Below are 17,582 nucleotides of genomic sequence, written 5' to 3'. Positions count from 1 at the left end.
AGTGGAGATCAGTGACGCCCCAAAACTTGCAGACCTGCCCAAGCCTCCTGGAACCGCGCCCCGGAACACGCCTGGAGGACTTCTCAGGGGTAGGTAGGGCCCTGTACCGGAAGCCCGCCCAGCGCCCACAGCCCGTCTAGGCCCCTGGAGCGGACTTGGCTCCAGCTTTCCACGGGGACATGCCTCGGGACTGAATCAGGGCCCAGGCTGAGCGGAAAGTGAGGGTAGGGAGGGCTGGCTTGGCTCGAGGCCTGCGGCCGACTGGCCTGAGTTTGCGACTCCCCGCCCCGCCCCCTCTTCTCGGCACAAGTGCGCAGCTGCTGAGGTGTCCGCCCTCACACCTGCAGGAAGCCGGGCGGCCGGCGAGGGTTTGTGCCTGTGTCAAGTGTGCGACTAGGAGGGAGGGCGTGTGAAAGAGTGCGGGCAAAGCCCACTGGACATGCGTTCTTATCGGGGTCCAGCGTGCCTGGGTTGCTCCTGTCTGGACAGTTAGGAGCAGAGTGAGACCCCCTCCCCCCCTTCAGTGCAGAGCAGGGGCTACTAACCTGTCGTCCCCGGCCTGCCTCGCCTATGGTTTCACTGGAGAGGGGTGGAGGTAGCAGTACAGTAGGATTCTAGGGCGACATATAGACATACGTTCTGGATGACAGTAGAGATGGAACTCAAACTCGGGACCAGAAGACTGAGCTCATAGCTCATTCTTCAGCTCAGATTCCATGTCCTCCGCACTAAGCCCCTTCCCTTCCCCCGTTTGGGGTGAGGACCCTGACACGCGCATACGCAGGCACGTGCACCTACAGACAGGGCATTTTCTCAAAGTGGCCTCAAATGGGGGAAGGGGTCGACTTATGTCTGCTCTGGCTCCGGCCCCGCGCTGCTGTCCTCCATCCCAGGCCTCAGCCAGAGCAATGGAATTAACCGAGAGGGACCCGGGTCTGACCTAGGTACTCAAGCGGGTGGGGGAGGGGTTCGCAATCCCCAGCATTTCAATTTGTCAGTCTCCACTCCCCAACACCTCCACCCCTCCCTGCGTGTTCACACTCTGCCTCTCGCTGCCGCAGCCGCGGAGCTAATGAGCACAACATCCACCTATCGATCGCTGGCTCAGTGCCAGGCGGGCCGGCACGGTGCCCGTGGAGGCTGTGGAGCACTGGGGCAGCAGAGCACAGCTTCGGGGGAAGGGGCGCCCTTTACCCTGGCTCCACCCAGGGCATCATTCAGAAAGAGGGCTCAGGTTGGGTTTGGGGGGATCATAGCCTTGTCTGCCAGAGGTGGGAAAGACAGTGTGGGGCTGAGAGCAAAGGGGGCCCTCCCTCCTTATAAAAGCGAAGAACAAAGAGGCCGCTGGGGAAGGAGGCTTTGATCTGACCCCACCTTCCCAGTTCTAGGCCAGGCACCGCCCAGACTGCCCTTGGGAGGGGGAGAGACGCTCAGCTCTCAGGGACCCAAGAGTCCTGGTGCTACCACAGTTTGGGCAATGCCCCCAGTGGGTGGCCTGTCAGGAGCATCTGCCCCCTCCTCAGCAAAGGAAGCCAGCTAGGGAGGTGGGAGAGGGTGCCAAGCTCCACAGCTGCTGCTGGCATCCACTCTACACTGCCCAGAGGGGTGCCCACCAAGGCCTGGCATGGATGGCCTGGGCACAGCTGGCATGGAGGTCAGGCCAAGCCAAGAGCAGAGGCCGCCGCAGGGAGTCCTGGTGTCAAGGAGGGAGCCAGAGGGCAGTAGGTTGAGGAGAGCAACAAAAAAGATGGGTGGTTTATTGAGGGTTTGGTCCAGACACTTATAAAAATACAAACTGGTATGAAATTCAGCCTCATGGCAAGTCTGTCTTCACAGAAGACAAGTGAGTGACACCCTGGAAGGGAAAGGTGCTGCCCTAGGGAAGGGGCCCACAGGGCACTGGACACAGATGGCAGGCCTGGGCTGCTTCCTTGCCCTGGTCCTTCAATCCACCTGCCCCAGCTCTTCGGCCTTCACCCCAAATAGGCTCAAGGATTCAATCCCACCAAATTCCAGTCTTCCTGGGAGATGGGATAAGGCCATCAAAGCAGCTGTTGGAGACACTGTGTTTCTCTTGCCTTGGCTCCAGGTGCCCAGGGCTGTCTGCAGTTCCCTTGTAGTTCCTCTTCAGCCTGGGATGAGGGGGCCAGCACCTGCAAGGGTCACCTCAGACCCTCTGACTTCCCTCATCACTGCTCCATCTTGTCTGTCTGGCTTGGCACTCCTAGCTCAGGTGGCAGGGGCTCCTCCTGTAGGGAGTCTTGGGAGGGCTCTGGCTCCTGGGGTGGCAGGAGGGTCCACTCAGCTCAGAGAACTCGAAGGAGACGCAGAATTGGGAGCAGCAGCAGCAGCAAGAGACAGAGGGGGCTGGGAGTGCCCTCGCCTTGCCACCCTGATGTGCCACTCTCTCCAGGGCTCCCAACCGGATGAGCTGACTCAGACTCTGTGAGGGGGAAGGGTAGCATGGATGTGTCCTCCATCCCAGCAGCCTCCTTTTGCTCTCCCCATTAGCTGTTCTCTCCCATCCCGTTCTTCAGGGTCTCTCAAATCAGCCACTCCCTTCCCATAATCTACCACTTTGTCCTCTCTAAACCCCGACTTCCAAGTCTCCCCCAAATTGCCAATACAGACCACCAGTTAGGCTATAGCATTCAAAGACCTTGCCCCTGGAGATGCCATTCTGTTGGCCCAGCACACAGGCTGTAGTGGAAGCTCCCACAGGCTCAACAGGGGGAAAGAGGCAATAGCTTACAACCCCGCCTGAACCCCTCTAAGTCTATGCTCCCAGGTTTCCCCCATGCTTTCCCTCATTCCCAAGAAGGGCCCCTAGCCGGAAGGGTTGCTCCCTGTGCCCCAACCCACTTACTGCTTTCCTTGCAGCAGACAGACACCTGGAGCCTCAAGCACTGGCCAGAACTCCCGGGAGTCGGCACCGCTGGTTGGTGGGAGGAAAAAGTTAGCACAGGCTGGTTTGCAGACTCTGTTTCAGACCCTCCCAGCTTCTCTTCTCTCCAGCTCCCTGGAAAGCTTTTCCTTCCTTCTGGGCCCCATCCAGGTGCCAGGCCCCATCCATGGCCGCTCCTCATTCCCCTCATCCCCTTTCCTAGCTCCTCTTCCTCCTCCTCTCTATAGACTCACTCTAGATGTCCCCCTCCTCAGTCCTGGACTCGGGGCCCCTCCAGCCCCTCCCCTTCCCAGATCTGGTCTTCATTCCCAGTCCCATCCTTCCCCCTCATTTCAGGCTCTCTGCCTTGACTGTGGGCAAAGTCAGGCACCCCATTCCTTTCCCCACCTCCCCCAAGAGGCAGCCAGTGTGCCCTTCCTCACTCACAGATGTAGTAGTAGGTCTCTCCAGGCAGAAACTCAAAGCCAAGGGAGAAGGGTGTGAAGCGCTGAATCTTCTCTGAGAATTTAACCGGGCCAAAGGGAGCGAAGGGGAGGGAGCACTCCCAGCGCTTGAAGGCACCTGCCCCCTGTGCCTGGCAGGCCTCATAGCCTGACCAGTCCACCATGTACAAAGCAAATGTCTCAGGGCCCTCAGGGGGCCCGGGACCCTCATAGTGTGGGCAGAAGATGTCTAAGTAGTCGTTGAGGCCCAGCTCCACCACAGCGTCTCCTCGAAGCAGCCTGCAGGCACAAGGTAGGCGTGGGCTGAGGGGGTCATGACAGGGCACACACTTGGGGCACAAGGGTCAGAGATACCCCTTCTCAAGGATCTCTGCCAGCCTTTCCCCTGCCCTCTGGAGAGGGAGCAGCTCAGCAAGGCCTGAGTTCTCCGGACTGACAACTCTTGAGAGACAAAGAGAGTAGAAGTAATAGATGAGGCAACAGATTCACAGGTTCAGAGAGGTTAAGGGACTGCAGTGCTCATAACTACATGGCTCAAATGTGAGAAGGCCTCTCACCACACCCTGCCTTTTGCGTTGAAGCTGCCACCTATCCCTCTGGCCCCAGTGCCCAACCAGGGCCTGGCACAGCACCTGTGCTTGGTAAATGTTAAGTGGATGATTGCTGTGAAGGAGCAGGAGCAGAGGCAAGGGGTAGAGACCTGGTCCCACAGGGCAGTCACAGATGCAGAGACAAGATTGGGAGCAGTATCCTCCTTAAAAGATGCAAGAGAGGGAGACTGCCCTTTAGACCTCAATCCAATGCTGAAAATAATGCCAATGAGGGAGTGGACAGTGGGTGCCTCCCCCCCCCCTGTTTTTTGCCAGGACAAGGAAGTACCAGATATGGAGGGGAGCCCCTTCCACATATCATCCAATTTTCAGCCTCCTCAGGACTCTGCCCCCACCTCTTGGGAGCCATCTGGGGGAGCTAGTACAGGTGGGAAGACTGGGACAGACTGCCCCCCACAGCATCAAATACGGCATGAACCACTTGCCCCCTCCCTACCACACACACAACCCAGCTTGACTCAGGAAAGGCCTCCTACTGTCCATCAATAGGTGGCCCAAGGACTATCAGTATCAGGAGTTCTGATTAGAAATGCAGATTCCTGGGCTCAGACCTACTACAAGTTAGGCCTTTGTATGTTCTCTTCCACCAAATCCTTAGTGCCTGGAAAAGTGTCCTGCACAAGCACAATGCTCAATAAATATTTGTGAATTGAATGAATGAACCAGAAACCTTCAAGTTGGGGCCTAGGAACCTGAATTTTTAACAAGTCCTCCAAGTGATTCAGAGGCACTGGTCTAGAACACAGAGGAATTCTGAGTCAGAAGACAACAGCTCTTATCATAGGGTATTGGTATTGTAATGACCTGTCCTGCCACCTGCTCTCCCCAGGGGGTCTTTGGGCTCTCAGAGCACAGTCTAGGTCTTCTCATTTTTCTAATCCCCAGCACCCTAGCACAAGTCCAGGTACACAGTATGCTCTCAATAAATGTTAGTGAGTGAATAAATACAGCGTCACAGACTGTCTCAAGTAGATGGAGAAAGCAGAGAGAGGCAGGGGTAACTAGGGAGGAGGATGGAAACAGGGAGGTCAAATGACTTGCCCAAAGGTGATTCGGCTGGAAGGGCAGGGCCGAGACTGGAGAGAAATAGAAGGTTGATAATGACTGAGATGAAAGCAGAGATGCCAAATGAGAGATCAGGAGACAGACAGCGCCAGAGGGGAGGCCAAGTGAGCAGGAGAGTAACCCACGTTCTTTCACAAGAGTACAGCCCCATTCCTCGCTCTCAAGTCCACCCGCGCCGGCTCAGGCTGGGGGTCACCAGATGAGAAGCGAGGGGGGCGGGGCTCGGAGTACAGGCCAAGGCTTCTCAGCTCGGCTCCAAGACCTTACCTACCGTTCTTGGGGCTGGGGTCCTCTGCGCGCCCCCCAACACGTGCGGGTCTGGGGAGACCCGGGGCACGCCTCGCCCCTCCCCCCTCCCCTGTCGACTCAAACAAAGGAGCCCCGGCGCGCGGCCCTGTGCAGGCGGCGCTGCGCTGCGCACAGAGCGAGAGTCGGAGGGACGCGCGCCCAGCCCCGGAGCTCACAGGCCCGGCTGGCTGCTGGCTGGATTCGGCCCGGCTACCTGGGGTTACTGGAGTTCCAGTAGAAGTCGTGACGGAGGCCAGAGCCCCCTTGCAGAGGGGAGCTGAGGAGCGCGGCCCAGAGGACAGTCCGCAGCAGGGGCAGCAGCCGCATTGCCCCCGCGGTCCGGTCTGGTCTGGTTCGGCCCGGCCCACTTCGCGGTGGCCGAGAGAAAGGTACAAAGTGGAGAAGAGGGGGTGAGGGAAAGGGGGTGGGGAGCAGAGACTCACAGGCCACGCCCCGGGATAACTTTTCACCAATGGGAGTGCGTCTCCGCCTCTCCACTCAGCGCCAACTCCTATTAACCCCCTGTGAACCCGTTACCAGCGCCAGGTTAGCTAGGCTCCTACTGAGAGGCTGGACTGGCTTGCGAGGGGGAGGGACGTATTCCACTATCCATGAGGGTCATAAAGGAGGTTTATCTTTCATGTCTGCATTAGTACAAGGCAGAAGGCGTTATTGGAAGTTTGGAAGATTTAAATAGGAACACAGGCCTGGGCGAGGACCCTCGAAGCCTATCCCGCCACCTTAGCGCATCGCCCCATTTCCTTTGCACATGTAGGGATAGCGCTGGGGGAAGGGACACATTACACCCCCGCCCCCCCAACTTTCAGTGGTGAGCTCGACGCACATCTTGGTGTTGGCGCCTGTCCCTTTCGGCCGCACGCCCCACACCTTCGTTCTGGGCTGGGGGCCCACGCAGCCCCAGTCCTGAAGACGAATTAATGAGGTGGTTGCGGCTTGTACAAAGCACCTTTGTTCCCGAGCCCTCAGGTGGGGGGCGGGGGAGGAGGCAGGTGCGTGGCCTTGGGATCGTGGGAGCCGCTGCCCGGCTCCGCCCCGGCTCCGGGGCTCTGAGAACACCAGCTAGATCCACTTTTCCCAGCGACTAGTCAGAAGGTGGAGATGGCAGGTACAACAGCTTGGCCAGTTTGTCGGATGGTCGCCGCTAAGCGTTGGGGGCGAGGGCTTGGCGACTGGAGATGGCAAAGGGCGTACAACCCCCTTTGGTACTGGATTGCGTAGAGAACCATCCCAAACTGGGCAGAAATAAACTACGAGCGTTTGGAGGACAGAAGCTCCTCCAGCCTGGGACTCTCCATCCTCCCTATCCTGTCTTCATCTGAGGCGGCAGCGTCTCCTGGCGGCCAGATGAACCGCAGCAGGGGCGACCCGGGCTTCCCTGAGCTGACAAACTCCCAGGCACGCTCCCAAGATCTTCCGTTTATTACCACTGAGCAGACAGGCTGTGCACACTTTCCTCAGCCAGGTCCAGCGCCCAGCTCTCCCTAACCCCCATGTGCAACTGTGTGGGCGGATCTCCAGGGTGCTGCTCCACAGCTCCTGGAGATGCCTTAAGATGCCTGTTCCTTTGCGTCCAGGCTCTGGCTCCTTCCATCATCTCAGGGTGTGTGTAGGGGGTACTCCAGGGGACCAGCCCACACCTCCTTAAGTCCTAAGTTGGGTTGGAAGCAAGCGGAACTTCAGAAGAGGTCAGAGGTAGAGGGAGGACACCGCTGGGGGTGGTGGCGCAGGCCTGGGGTGAGGGAAGCAGAGAAAAAAAGGTCAGAGATCCTCTTCCCAGACCACTCGCCCTGCCCACCCATTCTCAGCGCCCCTCCTTGCCCACCTGGAGGGTACCACTAGAGGTGGGATTCCAGCTTTTGGACCAGGCTGGTCACTTGAAGGGTCCAGGCCCTGGGGGTCAGCAGGGAGTGGCTTCCTTGGGGGTGGGGGCTTGGCAGGCCCCTGAGAAAGAGAGAAGGACACAGGCTTGGGGAGGGTGTCATGTTGGCCACCCCCGATGTAATGGTGCTGGGGAACACCAGTTTGGGGTGGAGGGGGCAGCACCAGAAGTCACCTTTGTTTCCGAACAAACCTGTCACATAAGATGCCACCAGGGCATGTACCCTCAAGCACAGAGGGGGCATCTCACCATGGCCGCCACCACAACAGCCCTGGGTGGTGGAAGAGGCTGTGACTTTCTCTTCCCCTACTGTTACCTTTGGGTGCCTCACCACCGGGTCAGCGGGCAGAGGGCGGGTGGGGGGATTGGGCCGGTCAGCCAGCTCAGCCTGAAGAGAGAGGGGTGCAGTGGCTGTGAGAGCACAGGGAAGGGTAGTGGGCATGCAGAGCTTCTTCAGATCAACATGCAAAATCAGCTCGAAGGCAGAAGAATGGGGACATGCGCACAGGGCTTGGGTGCATGCCAGCAGATGTCTGGGGGAGGAAGGTATGGATCACCATGCTGTCCCTGGCCCACTGCAGTCCCGCCACTGACCACCAGATGGCGGTAGAAACCAAGGCAGGAGGCTCACCCTTTGCTGCTTCTGGGACTCAGAGTGTCTGAAGGCTGAGGGGCACCCTGTCCCCTAATGAAGAGCACCACTGGCAGGGAACAGGGATGAGAACTGCAGTTGGGCACCAAGCTTCCCACCTGCCCTGGGCCAGGGCAGGGCCTAGCTCAGATTTACCTGGAGTCTCTTGGACACAGGGTCAGGAGGCAGTGGCCTGGAAGGGGGAGCCGGGAAGCCAAGAGAAGTAGTCTGCTGAGATAGCAGGAGGAGAAAACAGGCACAAGGTGGGGTGTGGGGGAGGGAGCAGAGAGACAGATGTGGGCAGAGAGGGGTTAGTGCCCAGGGAGGGGCAGCCAGGACCCCATGGACATGGGGGTTGTGCATGCTGTTATTCAGTTGCATGCAGAGGGGGTAACAAGTGTGGAGTAGGTGTGGAGACTACCTCCACACACATACTCCTATCATTAGATCCAGAGGGCACAGGGCAGGGGCACTTACCAGCCCTCTACACATGGTGAACTGGGCCTCATCAGGTACCTGAACACTAAAGGCCATTCTGAGTCCCACCCTCCCTTTCTTTCCAGGGTCTTTCCACTGCTGAGAGCAGGGGTAGACCAACTCTCAAAGCCACCAGCTTGTCCAACTCAAAGGGCTCCGCAGACCCTTCTCAAGGTGACTGCCCCACCCCACTCCAGGCTGGATTTTGTGTCTCAGCCTGCAACTAGTGGGGGAGGGGAAGGCTGGCTCTGACCCTTTGATTGACTCTTGGGCAGTGTGAGCCTTTCTCTGGGCCCACCCCCAGGGCCCAAGCTCAATGCCAGGCCAAGATGGGGCCCTCTCTCCTCTGGCATCCAGGACTCACCTTGACACCTGGCATCAGCACGGCCCTCTGCAGGGGTCCTGGGTGTTCTGGGGGACCAGACTGGGCTGCCCTGAGCATGGAGAAAGGCAGGAGGAGAGGGCCCAACCTCAGACCCTGTTCTCCACCCATATGCTACCCTTGAGTGGTGTTAACCCTTTGCAGCCCCTTGGAGAGGAGCATGTGTGGGGCTTAGGCCCAACTGGGTGGGGAGGGGAAGCTCAGCAGCCTGAGGACCTGCTTCCCCAGCACAGAGGCTCCTGCAGAAAAGCGACCCTAGCTTCTCAGCTTACCCACTCAGGTCTATGGGTCTATGTGTGAGGTGAGGAGTTCCAGGGCACATGGAGGGAAGGCAGGTGTGTGGGTGTGGCCCAAGGAGCTTGGGGTCAGAGTCAGGTGGCAGGGGCTACAGAGGGGGTAGGGGCAGGACTCCAGGCTGTTGTCTTCAAGAGAGCTGTGGAGGGAGCAGGGAGGCTGGTACCTGTATTGGCAGCTGGGTCCCTTGAGCTGGCAGAGTCGCTGGCGCAGGCGGGCACGGTGCCAGTAGCTGGCACCAAGCAGCACCAAGATCAGCAACAACAGGAGGCTGAGGAGCAGCCCTGTGGTCAAGGAGCTGGAAGCTGTGGCATGAAGGCACATTTGAAGGTGGGCAGGGCTGAAAACGCCACACCCAGGAAGGGGCAGGGGGTGGGGAGTGAAGTCAAATGTTCAGAAAAAATGAGGGGGCCAGGGGTCACAGAGAGTCAAGGAACCAGCAGTGAAGGGGCCAGGAAAAGAGAGGGGTAAAGAATGAGCCACTTTGCCTTCCCAGCCCCCCCGGCCCCCAGGCCATGCTACCTCTGACCCGGGTGCTGCAGTCTGGGAGTGCCCAGCCCTCCTCACAGTGGCAGTGCCTATTGCTGTCGCAGACCTAGGAGGTACAGGTTGAACAATGAGGGGCTGTGCACTCAGGGGCCGTGAGTCCCTGTCCCCAGCTTTTCAAGATCTTAGATATATACAACTGGCAGGTGTGCTGGGGATGATGGGGGGCAGAGAGCCAGCACTTTGGGAGTCTTTATGCTGGAGGAAATTAGATCGAAATACCACTGCAAGTGCCTTCTATATGCTGGACACTGGGCTAGATTTCATACTCATCTCATGTACCTCTGGAAGTGGGTACAAAATTATGCCCACTGGACAGATGAGGACACTGAGTTCAGAGAGTTTAAGAATCTGCCCCAAGTCATGTAGCGAGGCAGTGGTAGAGCAAGGATTAGAACCAGGTATGTCTGTTTCCAAAGGCCATTATCCTTTTCCTCCCTGTAGGCTCCCTGCTCCCCTTCCTGCTTCCTATGCCAGCTCACCCCATGCCCATGGCATTTGCTTCGACATTCCTGTGCTCCCAGGAGATCCATAGGCTGGCATCGGTGGTCGATGCATACCTGCCCAGTGGGGAAGAAGAACAAGGATCACATTCTTGGAGAACTTATTAGCACTGGAAGCCAACATGGCTGAGGCCACACCCTACCTTTACAGATGGCTCACAGGATGATGGGACTTCGCTCAATCACAAGAACCTGACCCTGCCTAGAGTCTGTGCCTTTTACACTGGTGGACTGTGAGATCTGGGCACTGCTTACCATGGTCCAAATATCCCTCCCACCTAGTCTGGTTCACCCAGGCTGCTCACCAGGCCAGGGCCACAGGCTGTGCCAGGTAGAGTCAGGAGGGGCTGGGCCACATCATTGCCCAGGTCCAGGTGTACCCAGCTACAATTCAGCTGGGTCCCGTTGGCTTCTAGTGTCTCCCAGTGCAGGCCCCGGGCTGAGCCCAGCAGAGGCTGAGCCATGCCCCCCTGGCACTGGAGCTGTCCGCAAATGGCATCTCTGGGGTGAGAGAGGAGGCACAGGATCAGTGGGAATGGGGCCAAGGCTCCCACAAACCTAGGGGAGGAGCTATTTCCTCACTTACCTAGGGTCACAGGACACGTAGCTGCCAGTACGGCTGCGCCCACAGCTCCCAAAGGCATCCCCCCGAGTATTGGCAGTGAGGAGGCAAAGCGGTGTGGCGGGCTGGGCCCCAGGTCCCCAGAGAGCCTGGCACTGTTGGGCATAGGAGGCACAACGCCCTTGTACGCACACAGCCTGTCCACCATCACACGGCTCACCATCCCCCAGACTGATATCAGGAGGGCACTGGGAGCTGTCTCCTGTGCAGAACTCGGGCAAGTCACAGTCACCTCTCGTTGGACGGCACTGCCAACCAGCCGGGCGAAGCTGTGGAGGGAGAGTGAGCATCAGTGTGGCAGCCGGGCAAATCCAGCCAGGCCCTGGTGGTCAGGATGACTGTTTCTACCCTGACCCCTGGCAAATGAGATCTGGGAGGTATAGTCCAGTCTGTACCCACCTGGCAATTTTGACAACACGGTCCATCAGTTGCACACTGTGCCCCTGGCCTCAGCTGGCAGGTGAAGTAGTCACAGCAGGGATCAGTGCAGTCCTGTGGGCCAGGGCACAGAGGGGCTGAGCATCAGGGCAGACTGGCCTGAGAGCCTGCCTCCAACCCCTCCTCCCAGAGCCTGAACCCAAAAGGACACCCAAAGAAAGTGAAGGCTACAGTCCAACAATAAACATGCTGTCCTTCAGACAGAGAGGTGGGAGAGGGGTCAGAGGGCCCTTCAGAATCAGAGAAGGGCTCAGGGGGCTTGGAGAGAGCCCTTGAGCCAGGGTGAGAGCTCAGAAGAGAGTGGGACAAGGCTTTGGGTGAGGGGCTCACATCTGGGAAGTCACAGTTGTACTGCTTGCTCAGCTCCACAATCTTATTTCCACAGATAGTAGCCGTAGAGGGCAGGCGGGGCAGTTGTTCAAAGAGGCAACTGCCCATCCCATTCAGGAGGGCTTTCTCCAGGGCCCTTCGGCTGCAGTTGCTGAAGTTCAGGCCTGGCAGGAAGCTGGGGAGGGCAGCAAGGAAGGCTGGGGCTGTAGACTGCTCACTGACCCCTGCCCATCCCCTCTTTACATTCTGCAGTTACTCACTCTGTGGAGGCCTCCATGATGCAGCTCTTGGCTGGGGCTGGGCCTGGACAGGGGCAGCTGTTCCCAGGCGGGTCGTGGTCCAGGCCCAGGCTGTGGCCCAACTCATGGGCTATTGAGGAGGCAACACCCAGAATGCTTGTGGAGTGGTCCTGTGAGGAAGGGATATCCCAGGTCCAGCACCAACCTAACTGCTCCTGTTCTCTCCTCATCTGACCTCTTGAGCACTCAGCAGGCACTGCCTCCCTCTAGTTGCTTCTAAAGTAGGAGGAGAGCCCTGGCCGGTTTGGCTCAGGGGTTAGAGCGTCAGCCTGTGGACCAAAGAGTCCCGGGTTAGATTCCAGCCAAGGGCACGTACTTCAGTTGTGGTTAGTCCCTGGCCCCAGTTGGGGTCGTGCTGGTGGCAACCAATCGATGTATCTCTCTCACATCAATGTTTCTCTCTCTCTCTCTTCCCCTCCCTCTCTCCTACTCTGTCTGAAGATAAATGTAAAAATATCCTCGGGTGAGGATTAAAAAAAAATAATAATAAAGTAGGAGGAAAGCTCAGGCCTGGGCGGCAGGAAACCTGGGTTCTAGCTCTGCTCTGTTCCCCCTCCCTCACTATGTGGCCCTGGGAGATCACCTCTGTTCTTTGGGCTTCAGCTGTCTCCCAAAATGGGAAGACCTCCTAGGTGAAGACAGCACACTGATGAGCTGACCATCAGGGAGGGTGTCCTGACAGCAGAAGACACATGATGCACTCCTGCTCTCTATGCCTACAACCTGGGGTTGGGTAACTTTACAGGGAGTTTCAGTGAATAAATGGTACCACAGCTGGGAGTAACTTAATTGAGAATGGTTAAGAGACCTGGAAACAGCTCACCATGTTCACACCTCCTGAGAAGTCAGGAGAACAGATGGAATTCTGAATGGCCATGCCCACCATGGGCCCAGAGAATGAAGTAGCTCTGTGGAATTGAGATGTCAAAGATCAAGGTCAAAAGCCAGGAGGCCAGAGCATCAGGGCCTCAGGTTAGGGAGCTGGGCCGTGAAATTGGCCAGGCCAGGGAAGAGCTGGCCCCACTGACTGATCCTGGGGGGTCTTACGTCACCAGCTGGGCACTGTCATGGGGCAACCGAGGCAGTAAGTTGGTCCGGCGCCAGTGGAGGAAGTTGTCAAGCGTGAGACCTGGGTCTTGGCTTATCTCTATCAGGTCTTGGTGGGTCCAAGCCTCCAGGCCCACTAGTGCCACTCGTACATTCAGGGGCCGGAAGAACTGAAAAAGAACTGGGGCTCAGGAAAGGGGTTCTCATGGTTAGGGGGCTGTAAGGGTGCATCCAGTCCGACACTCACTGTGTCCAGGAGGAGGGCCACTTCCAGTGTGCGGTTCAGCAGGTACTGGAAGTCTGGGTACATTTGGACCTGTGGATTAAGAGAGGTGACCATGAAAGGCAGCAGGGCAGGTGGGAGTCAGGGCAGGGCATGCAGGGGCCAGCAAGCTCACCTCTGAATGATCAGCTACAATCACTAGCTCAATAATCTTTGTCTCTGTCACCACGTCCCGCCTCCACTGTGGACAAGAAGGAGCATCAGGAACACCGGCCCTCACTGCCAGCAGCCACAGGGCTGACCAAGCTGTGTCCACTCCCACCCGGAGTGGTCACACAGAGGAGAGTGAAGAGCCCCTTTTACAGATGAGCCACTGAAAGCCTGAGAGGCCAGGGACTTGCCCAAGGTGGATCAACAAGTAGGTTAAGAAGCTGGAAGCGGAGCCCTGCTTTTCTGGCCCCACATTCAGTGCTTTTTCCAAATAAAAATACTAATAACAATAGCCAACACCATCAAATACTTACCATATGCCAGGCACAGTTCTAAGCACTTTACATATATATATTGAGTCACTTAATCTTCATAGCAACCCTATAAGGTAAGTAGTTTTATTATCTCCACTTTACAAATTAGGAAACTCAGTTTTTATTGTTTTATGATTGGTAACTATGTATTTTCTATATTCAAGTGAGCTCTCTACATATGGGATCAGAAGACATGAGGAGTTTGAGTCTAGACCCTACATATAATTCCTTGATATACCATTTGTTAGTGGAATGGCCTTGGGCAAGTCGTTTAATCTCTCTCACTAAAACAGTTACCAATAACACCCACCTCCCAGGGTGGTGGAGATAATGTTCATAAAGTGTCTGGCATGTGGAAATTACTCCATTAGCAGGAGCTGTTGTTACTGTGAACAAATTACTCTTGAGGGTCCCCAGGCCAGCCCTCCTGCCATTTCTCCTTACCCGGCGAATGTGACGCTGTCCCAGGGGGCGCTCTGGTGGAGCCTGAGTGGGTTCTGATTCACGCCAGCTCAGGGTGCAAGTGTGGCCTGGCAGAAGGAGGTCTTGGATCTGGGAGATAATGGGAAGGCCCCCAGGCCTCAGCTCCAGGGTATAGCTTTTCTCTGGGGACAGGATCACCAAGCCCCTAAGGAAAGATACAGGAAGTCAGACAACTTTTCAGCTCCATGCCTCATGGCCTGCCACTCTCTCCACTTTTGTGGACTCCACCCCCTGTACCTGAGCCCGGAGCAGGTGCAGATGGAGGCCCAGGAGTCTGCATGCCCCTGCACTCCTCCCTGGTAGCAGCAGTTCTCCTACAGCACAGAAGCATAGTGCCAGCTCACAGGGTAGGCTAGGTGTCAGCCCAGGAGACTTGCCTATTGGTTAAGATATGCAGCATTCCCCCACATCCTCCAGGGATGGCACCCTCCAGTTGCTTCCTCCCTCCTTCCCTCAGGCTAGAAACAGGGCACAAGAGGGCCTCACTCACCAGAGTGTGTCCCTCACTGACTACCCGGGTGCCATCAGGTTGGTACCAAACCAGGGTTGGGTGGCCTGGGATTAGCTCCCTGTGGAGTGAAGACAAAGGAGGGCAGTATCAGCTGTCTCTCGGGTGGTGAAATGTTAGCCTGAGGCCTGAAGGTGATAGAGGGCTAGCTGGGAGGCAGGCAATACCCCAACCTTACTGATTTCCCCCTGAGGCAGCAGAGTATAGTGGTTGAGCCACAAATTCTGTCAGGCTATCTGGGTTCCAACCTGGTTTTCACCACATACTAGCTGTGTGACCTTGGGCAAGTTATGAAACCTCTCTGTGCCTTGACTTCTTTATATATAAAATGAGGATAGTAATAATAATAATACATAATTATATCTATTTATAGGGTTGTTATGAGGATTAAATGAATTCAAGCACTTAGTATCTATCATATAGTAAATGCTATGTAAGTTGTTAGCCATGCTATCATTATTATTATTACCAATTACTATTACCTATTCTGTAGCAGCTCCAGGATATGACTCTCACCATCCAATTCCAATTTGATCCGCAAAGTCTCAGGGAGACTGGTCTGTAGGCACCAGAGAGCAGGTCACCTCCCTGGCCCTGCCCAAAATTCCTATTTTCCCTAATCAGAAAATTTCAGACCCTTAGGAAAGCACCAATGACTGGGTGGGGGGAGAGTGTCCCAAGGGAGGGGTCAGGAAGGCCTGCCTGGCCTGGGGTATTGTTCTGGGGGGTTGTGCAGGGAGGTCAAAGAAGGTATCTTGAGCCGTCCTCTTCTCGGCTTCCTGCCCAGAGAGGAAGCATCATGAAGGACTCAGTGCAGGCCCCAGCCCTTCCTCTGACTCAGCTTTAGAATTGGGGGTAAGAGGGAGGGCATTTGGTGAGGTCCTGACTCTCTCTAAGCCCCCTCCCACCTTGCCTTGACCAACAAATGAGACCAAGAAAGTATGACCTCAGAATTTCCCATTGGCCATGAATGGGTTGAGTGTGGCTGAGGCGGACAGATGTGTGGAGGGAAGAGGAAGAAAACTGAAGAAGGTGCTGGGATGTGGTGGGAGAAGCTGAGGTGGCCGTGCCACAGTGAGGTCAACTCACCTGCTCTTCAGCCAAGCTTTGTCTTGAGACATCTGATTGGGTAGGGTGACAGGGTAGTAGGGGAGTACGTCTTTATTTGAGGGGGGAGGGAGGCTCACCTGAAGCACCTCTGCTAGGCTGAGTGTGAGGTTGTCCTGAAGAATCTGGGGTTCAAAGGGCCCACTCAGGGCCCTCTCTGGAAATGCCCGCTCTTCCTTGGTGCCACCTGCAGGGTCCCCTGAATACCCCAAGAGAGTGCTGACAGCACCAGCTGGTGCCCTCTGACCCACCGGATTCCCAGTACATCAAAGCCCTTCTCTGCCTGGTGGACTCCTGCATTGCATTCTGGGACTTAAAGAATACTGGGAGTGGGCTTTTCTCCAACAGTGTGCTTTCATCCCACCAACACATCAACAAATCCTCAGAGAAAGAAGTTCAGCTAGTCCAGCCTGTGGCTCCTCCGTCACCCTCAGGCCAATCCCAAGTTCCCATAGGGACCCGTTCCCCTTCCCACTCCCATCCAATCTCTCCACCAGAAACGTCCCCTCTGAGGACTAGGGAAAGCTTGTGGCTGGGTGCCCACTCACCCTCCCCTTTCCTCACATCGGAGATGCTGGGAACGCCCACATCTGGGTGAGCAGTGCAAACATCTCCCCTCCCTAAACACCCCTCATGCCCAGTCAGGCACACCCGTTCCCCACAGCCTCTGCTTCCTCCCTGTGTCCCTCCCCCCACCCCCCACAATGGCCCTCTCTCCGCCGGACACTCCACCCTTGCCTGCCCTCTCGCCCCCGGCCCAAGACCCAAGCAGGAAGTGAAAGTTCCAAGGAGGAGTTGGTGTCCCAGCCACTTTCCTGGCCAATTCTCCCCTCTCTTGGCTCCTCCCGGGCCCCCTCCAGCTCGGCCAGGTTTCTGGTGGCATCAGCACCAGAGTAAGGGGTGCCTGGCCGCTTAGGCCTTGGAGAAGGCGCTGGCAAGATCCTCTTAGCCAAACCCTACAACCGTGTCCACTCGGCACCCTGGCACCAGGTGAAACGGTCAACTAGGCCCCAAAGGAGCGAGACGTCAGTCCTGGGAGCAGCGACCCTCTCTCTCCCAAGAGCCTGAGGGGGTGGGGCGCTGCGCCAGGCCGCTGGGTGCCTAGTACCGGAGCCTGGAAGTGTCCTCGGGGACCGTGCTGAGGATGATCCTCTTTTCCACTCCATCGCCCAGTTGCCAGGCCCTCGGCCCAGGACAGCAGACCAGGGCCAGCTGCGCTCTGGCTTGGGTCTCCCAGGGTCTCCTTCTGACTCCGGTACCCCAATATCTCCCGACTTCCCTGCGCCTCTTTCCAGTCCTCCCCTGGCCCCCTCCTGGCGCGGCACTCACTTGTATCTGGAAGCTCCGGGAAGGGCAGAGGGCTGCCCGCGCCCAGGAGCCCCAGGGCCCAGAGCAGCGCCAGTCGCATGACAGCGGCGCCCCGGGCCGGGCGAGGGCAGCAGGTGCTGGGCCGCGCGCCGAGGAGCCGCGGCGGCTGGGTCTCCCTCAAGCACTCTGCCGCGACGCGCAGCCGCCAGGCCCCGCCCCGTCCCCCTCTCCTTGGGTCCCCAGCCAGGCCCCGCCCCGCCGCGGCTCCGCCCTGGGAGAGGCCCCGCCCCAGCCTCGCGCAGTGTCCTAAAGAAGCGGGGACCCAGCCCAGGACTCCCGCTCGCTCGGCTTCGCACAGCCGCTTTCCTGCCACTGCGCTGGGTGGGAGCCGAGGTCCGGTCCGACCGGCTGGTGCGTCGCGCCTCCACCCGGCCGCAGGTCTGCACCTCTTCCTAGCAGCTTTGCTGCCCTCCCGCCGCTCGTCTGCCGCCCGGCCCTGCGGCGCTCAGGCGGGCCACTTCTCCCGACTGCCCGCCTGGCAGAGGCCGGCCCTCTCCCCGCCCCGGTACCAGACCCCTGCGAAGCGCCCGCAGCAGAAGTGTACATGGCTTTTTATTAACTAGGAAGGAGCGAGGTGGGAGAGCGAGC

The 17,582-nt window shown here is 57.6% G+C and overlaps 2 protein-coding genes across 5 annotated transcripts; both read right to left on the bottom strand.

The window, feature by feature from the left end:
- Positions 1–1,761: 1,761 nt before the first annotated feature.
- Positions 1,762–5,795, bottom strand: EFNA4 (ephrin A4). The gene is made up of 4 exons (XM_036273218.1): positions 5,527–5,795; positions 3,332–3,627; positions 2,867–2,935; positions 1,762–2,443 (listed from the first exon to the last, which is right to left on the bottom strand). The coding sequence occupies exons 1-4, from the start codon at positions 5,637–5,639 to the stop codon at positions 2,307–2,309; spliced, it is 615 nt and encodes a 204-aa protein (XP_036129111.1). The 5' UTR covers positions 5,640–5,795; the 3' UTR covers positions 1,762–2,306.
- Positions 5,796–6,664: 869 nt separating this feature from the next.
- ADAM15 (ADAM metallopeptidase domain 15) lies at positions 6,665–17,069 on the bottom strand. 4 transcript variants are annotated; one of them, XM_036273317.1, is made up of 23 exons: positions 16,956–17,069; positions 15,707–15,825; positions 15,002–15,078; positions 14,502–14,580; positions 14,249–14,325; positions 13,973–14,156; positions 13,180–13,245; positions 13,029–13,097; positions 12,782–12,951; positions 12,558–12,642; positions 11,696–11,844; positions 11,436–11,610; positions 11,067–11,159; positions 10,632–10,936; positions 10,351–10,546; positions 10,025–10,102; positions 9,519–9,591; positions 9,163–9,301; positions 8,685–8,754; positions 8,000–8,074; positions 7,529–7,600; positions 7,156–7,274; positions 6,665–7,062 (listed from the first exon to the last, which is right to left on the bottom strand). In XM_036273317.1, the coding sequence occupies exons 1-23, from the start codon at positions 17,032–17,034 to the stop codon at positions 7,020–7,022; spliced, it is 2,592 nt and encodes an 863-aa protein (XP_036129210.1). In that variant the 5' UTR covers positions 17,035–17,069; the 3' UTR covers positions 6,665–7,019. The 4 variants fall into 4 exon arrangements, with proteins under 4 accessions (XP_036129210.1, XP_036129211.1, XP_036129213.1 ...); XM_036273318.1 differs by having other exon boundaries at positions 8,000–8,071; XM_036273320.1 differs by lacking the exon at positions 7,529–7,600.
- Positions 17,070–17,582: the final 513 nt, after the last annotated feature.

Source organism: Molossus molossus, unplaced genomic scaffold, assembly GCF_014108415.1.
Source record: "Molossus molossus isolate mMolMol1 unplaced genomic scaffold, mMolMol1.p scaffold_m16_p_20, whole genome shotgun sequence".
NCBI lineage: Eukaryota > Metazoa > Chordata > Mammalia > Chiroptera > Molossidae > Molossus > Molossus molossus.
Note: the sequence above shows the minus strand (reverse complement) of the source record. Positions and strands in the feature narration are given on the sequence as shown.

Excerpts from the sequence above, each read along its gene's own strand:
- EFNA4 (XM_036273218.1), bottom strand. The coding sequence starts at position 5,639 with ATGCGGCTGCTGCCCCTGCTGCGGACTGTCCTCTGGGCCGCGCTCCTC. Across the intron at positions 3,628-5,526 it reads TGGAACTCCAGTAACCCCAG|GCTGCTTCGAGGAGACGCTG; the intron begins GTAGCCGGGCCG and ends TTGTGCCTGCAG. Across the intron at positions 2,444-2,866 it reads TGTCTGCTGCAAGGAAAGCA|AGTCTGAGTCAGCTCATCCG; the intron begins GTAAGTGGGTTG and ends TCCCCCTCACAG.
- ADAM15 (XM_036273317.1), bottom strand. The coding sequence starts at position 17,034 with ATGCGACTGGCGCTGCTCTGGGCCCTGGGGCTCCTGGGCGCGGGCAGC. Across the intron at positions 13,246-13,972 it reads GACAGCGTCACATTCGCCGG|TGGAGGCGGGACGTGGTGAC; the intron begins GTAAGGAGAAAT and ends TCTTGTCCACAG. Across the intron at positions 10,547-10,631 it reads TACGTGTCCTGTGACCCTAG|AGATGCCATTTGCGGACAGC; the intron begins GTAAGTGAGGAA and ends CTCTCACCCCAG.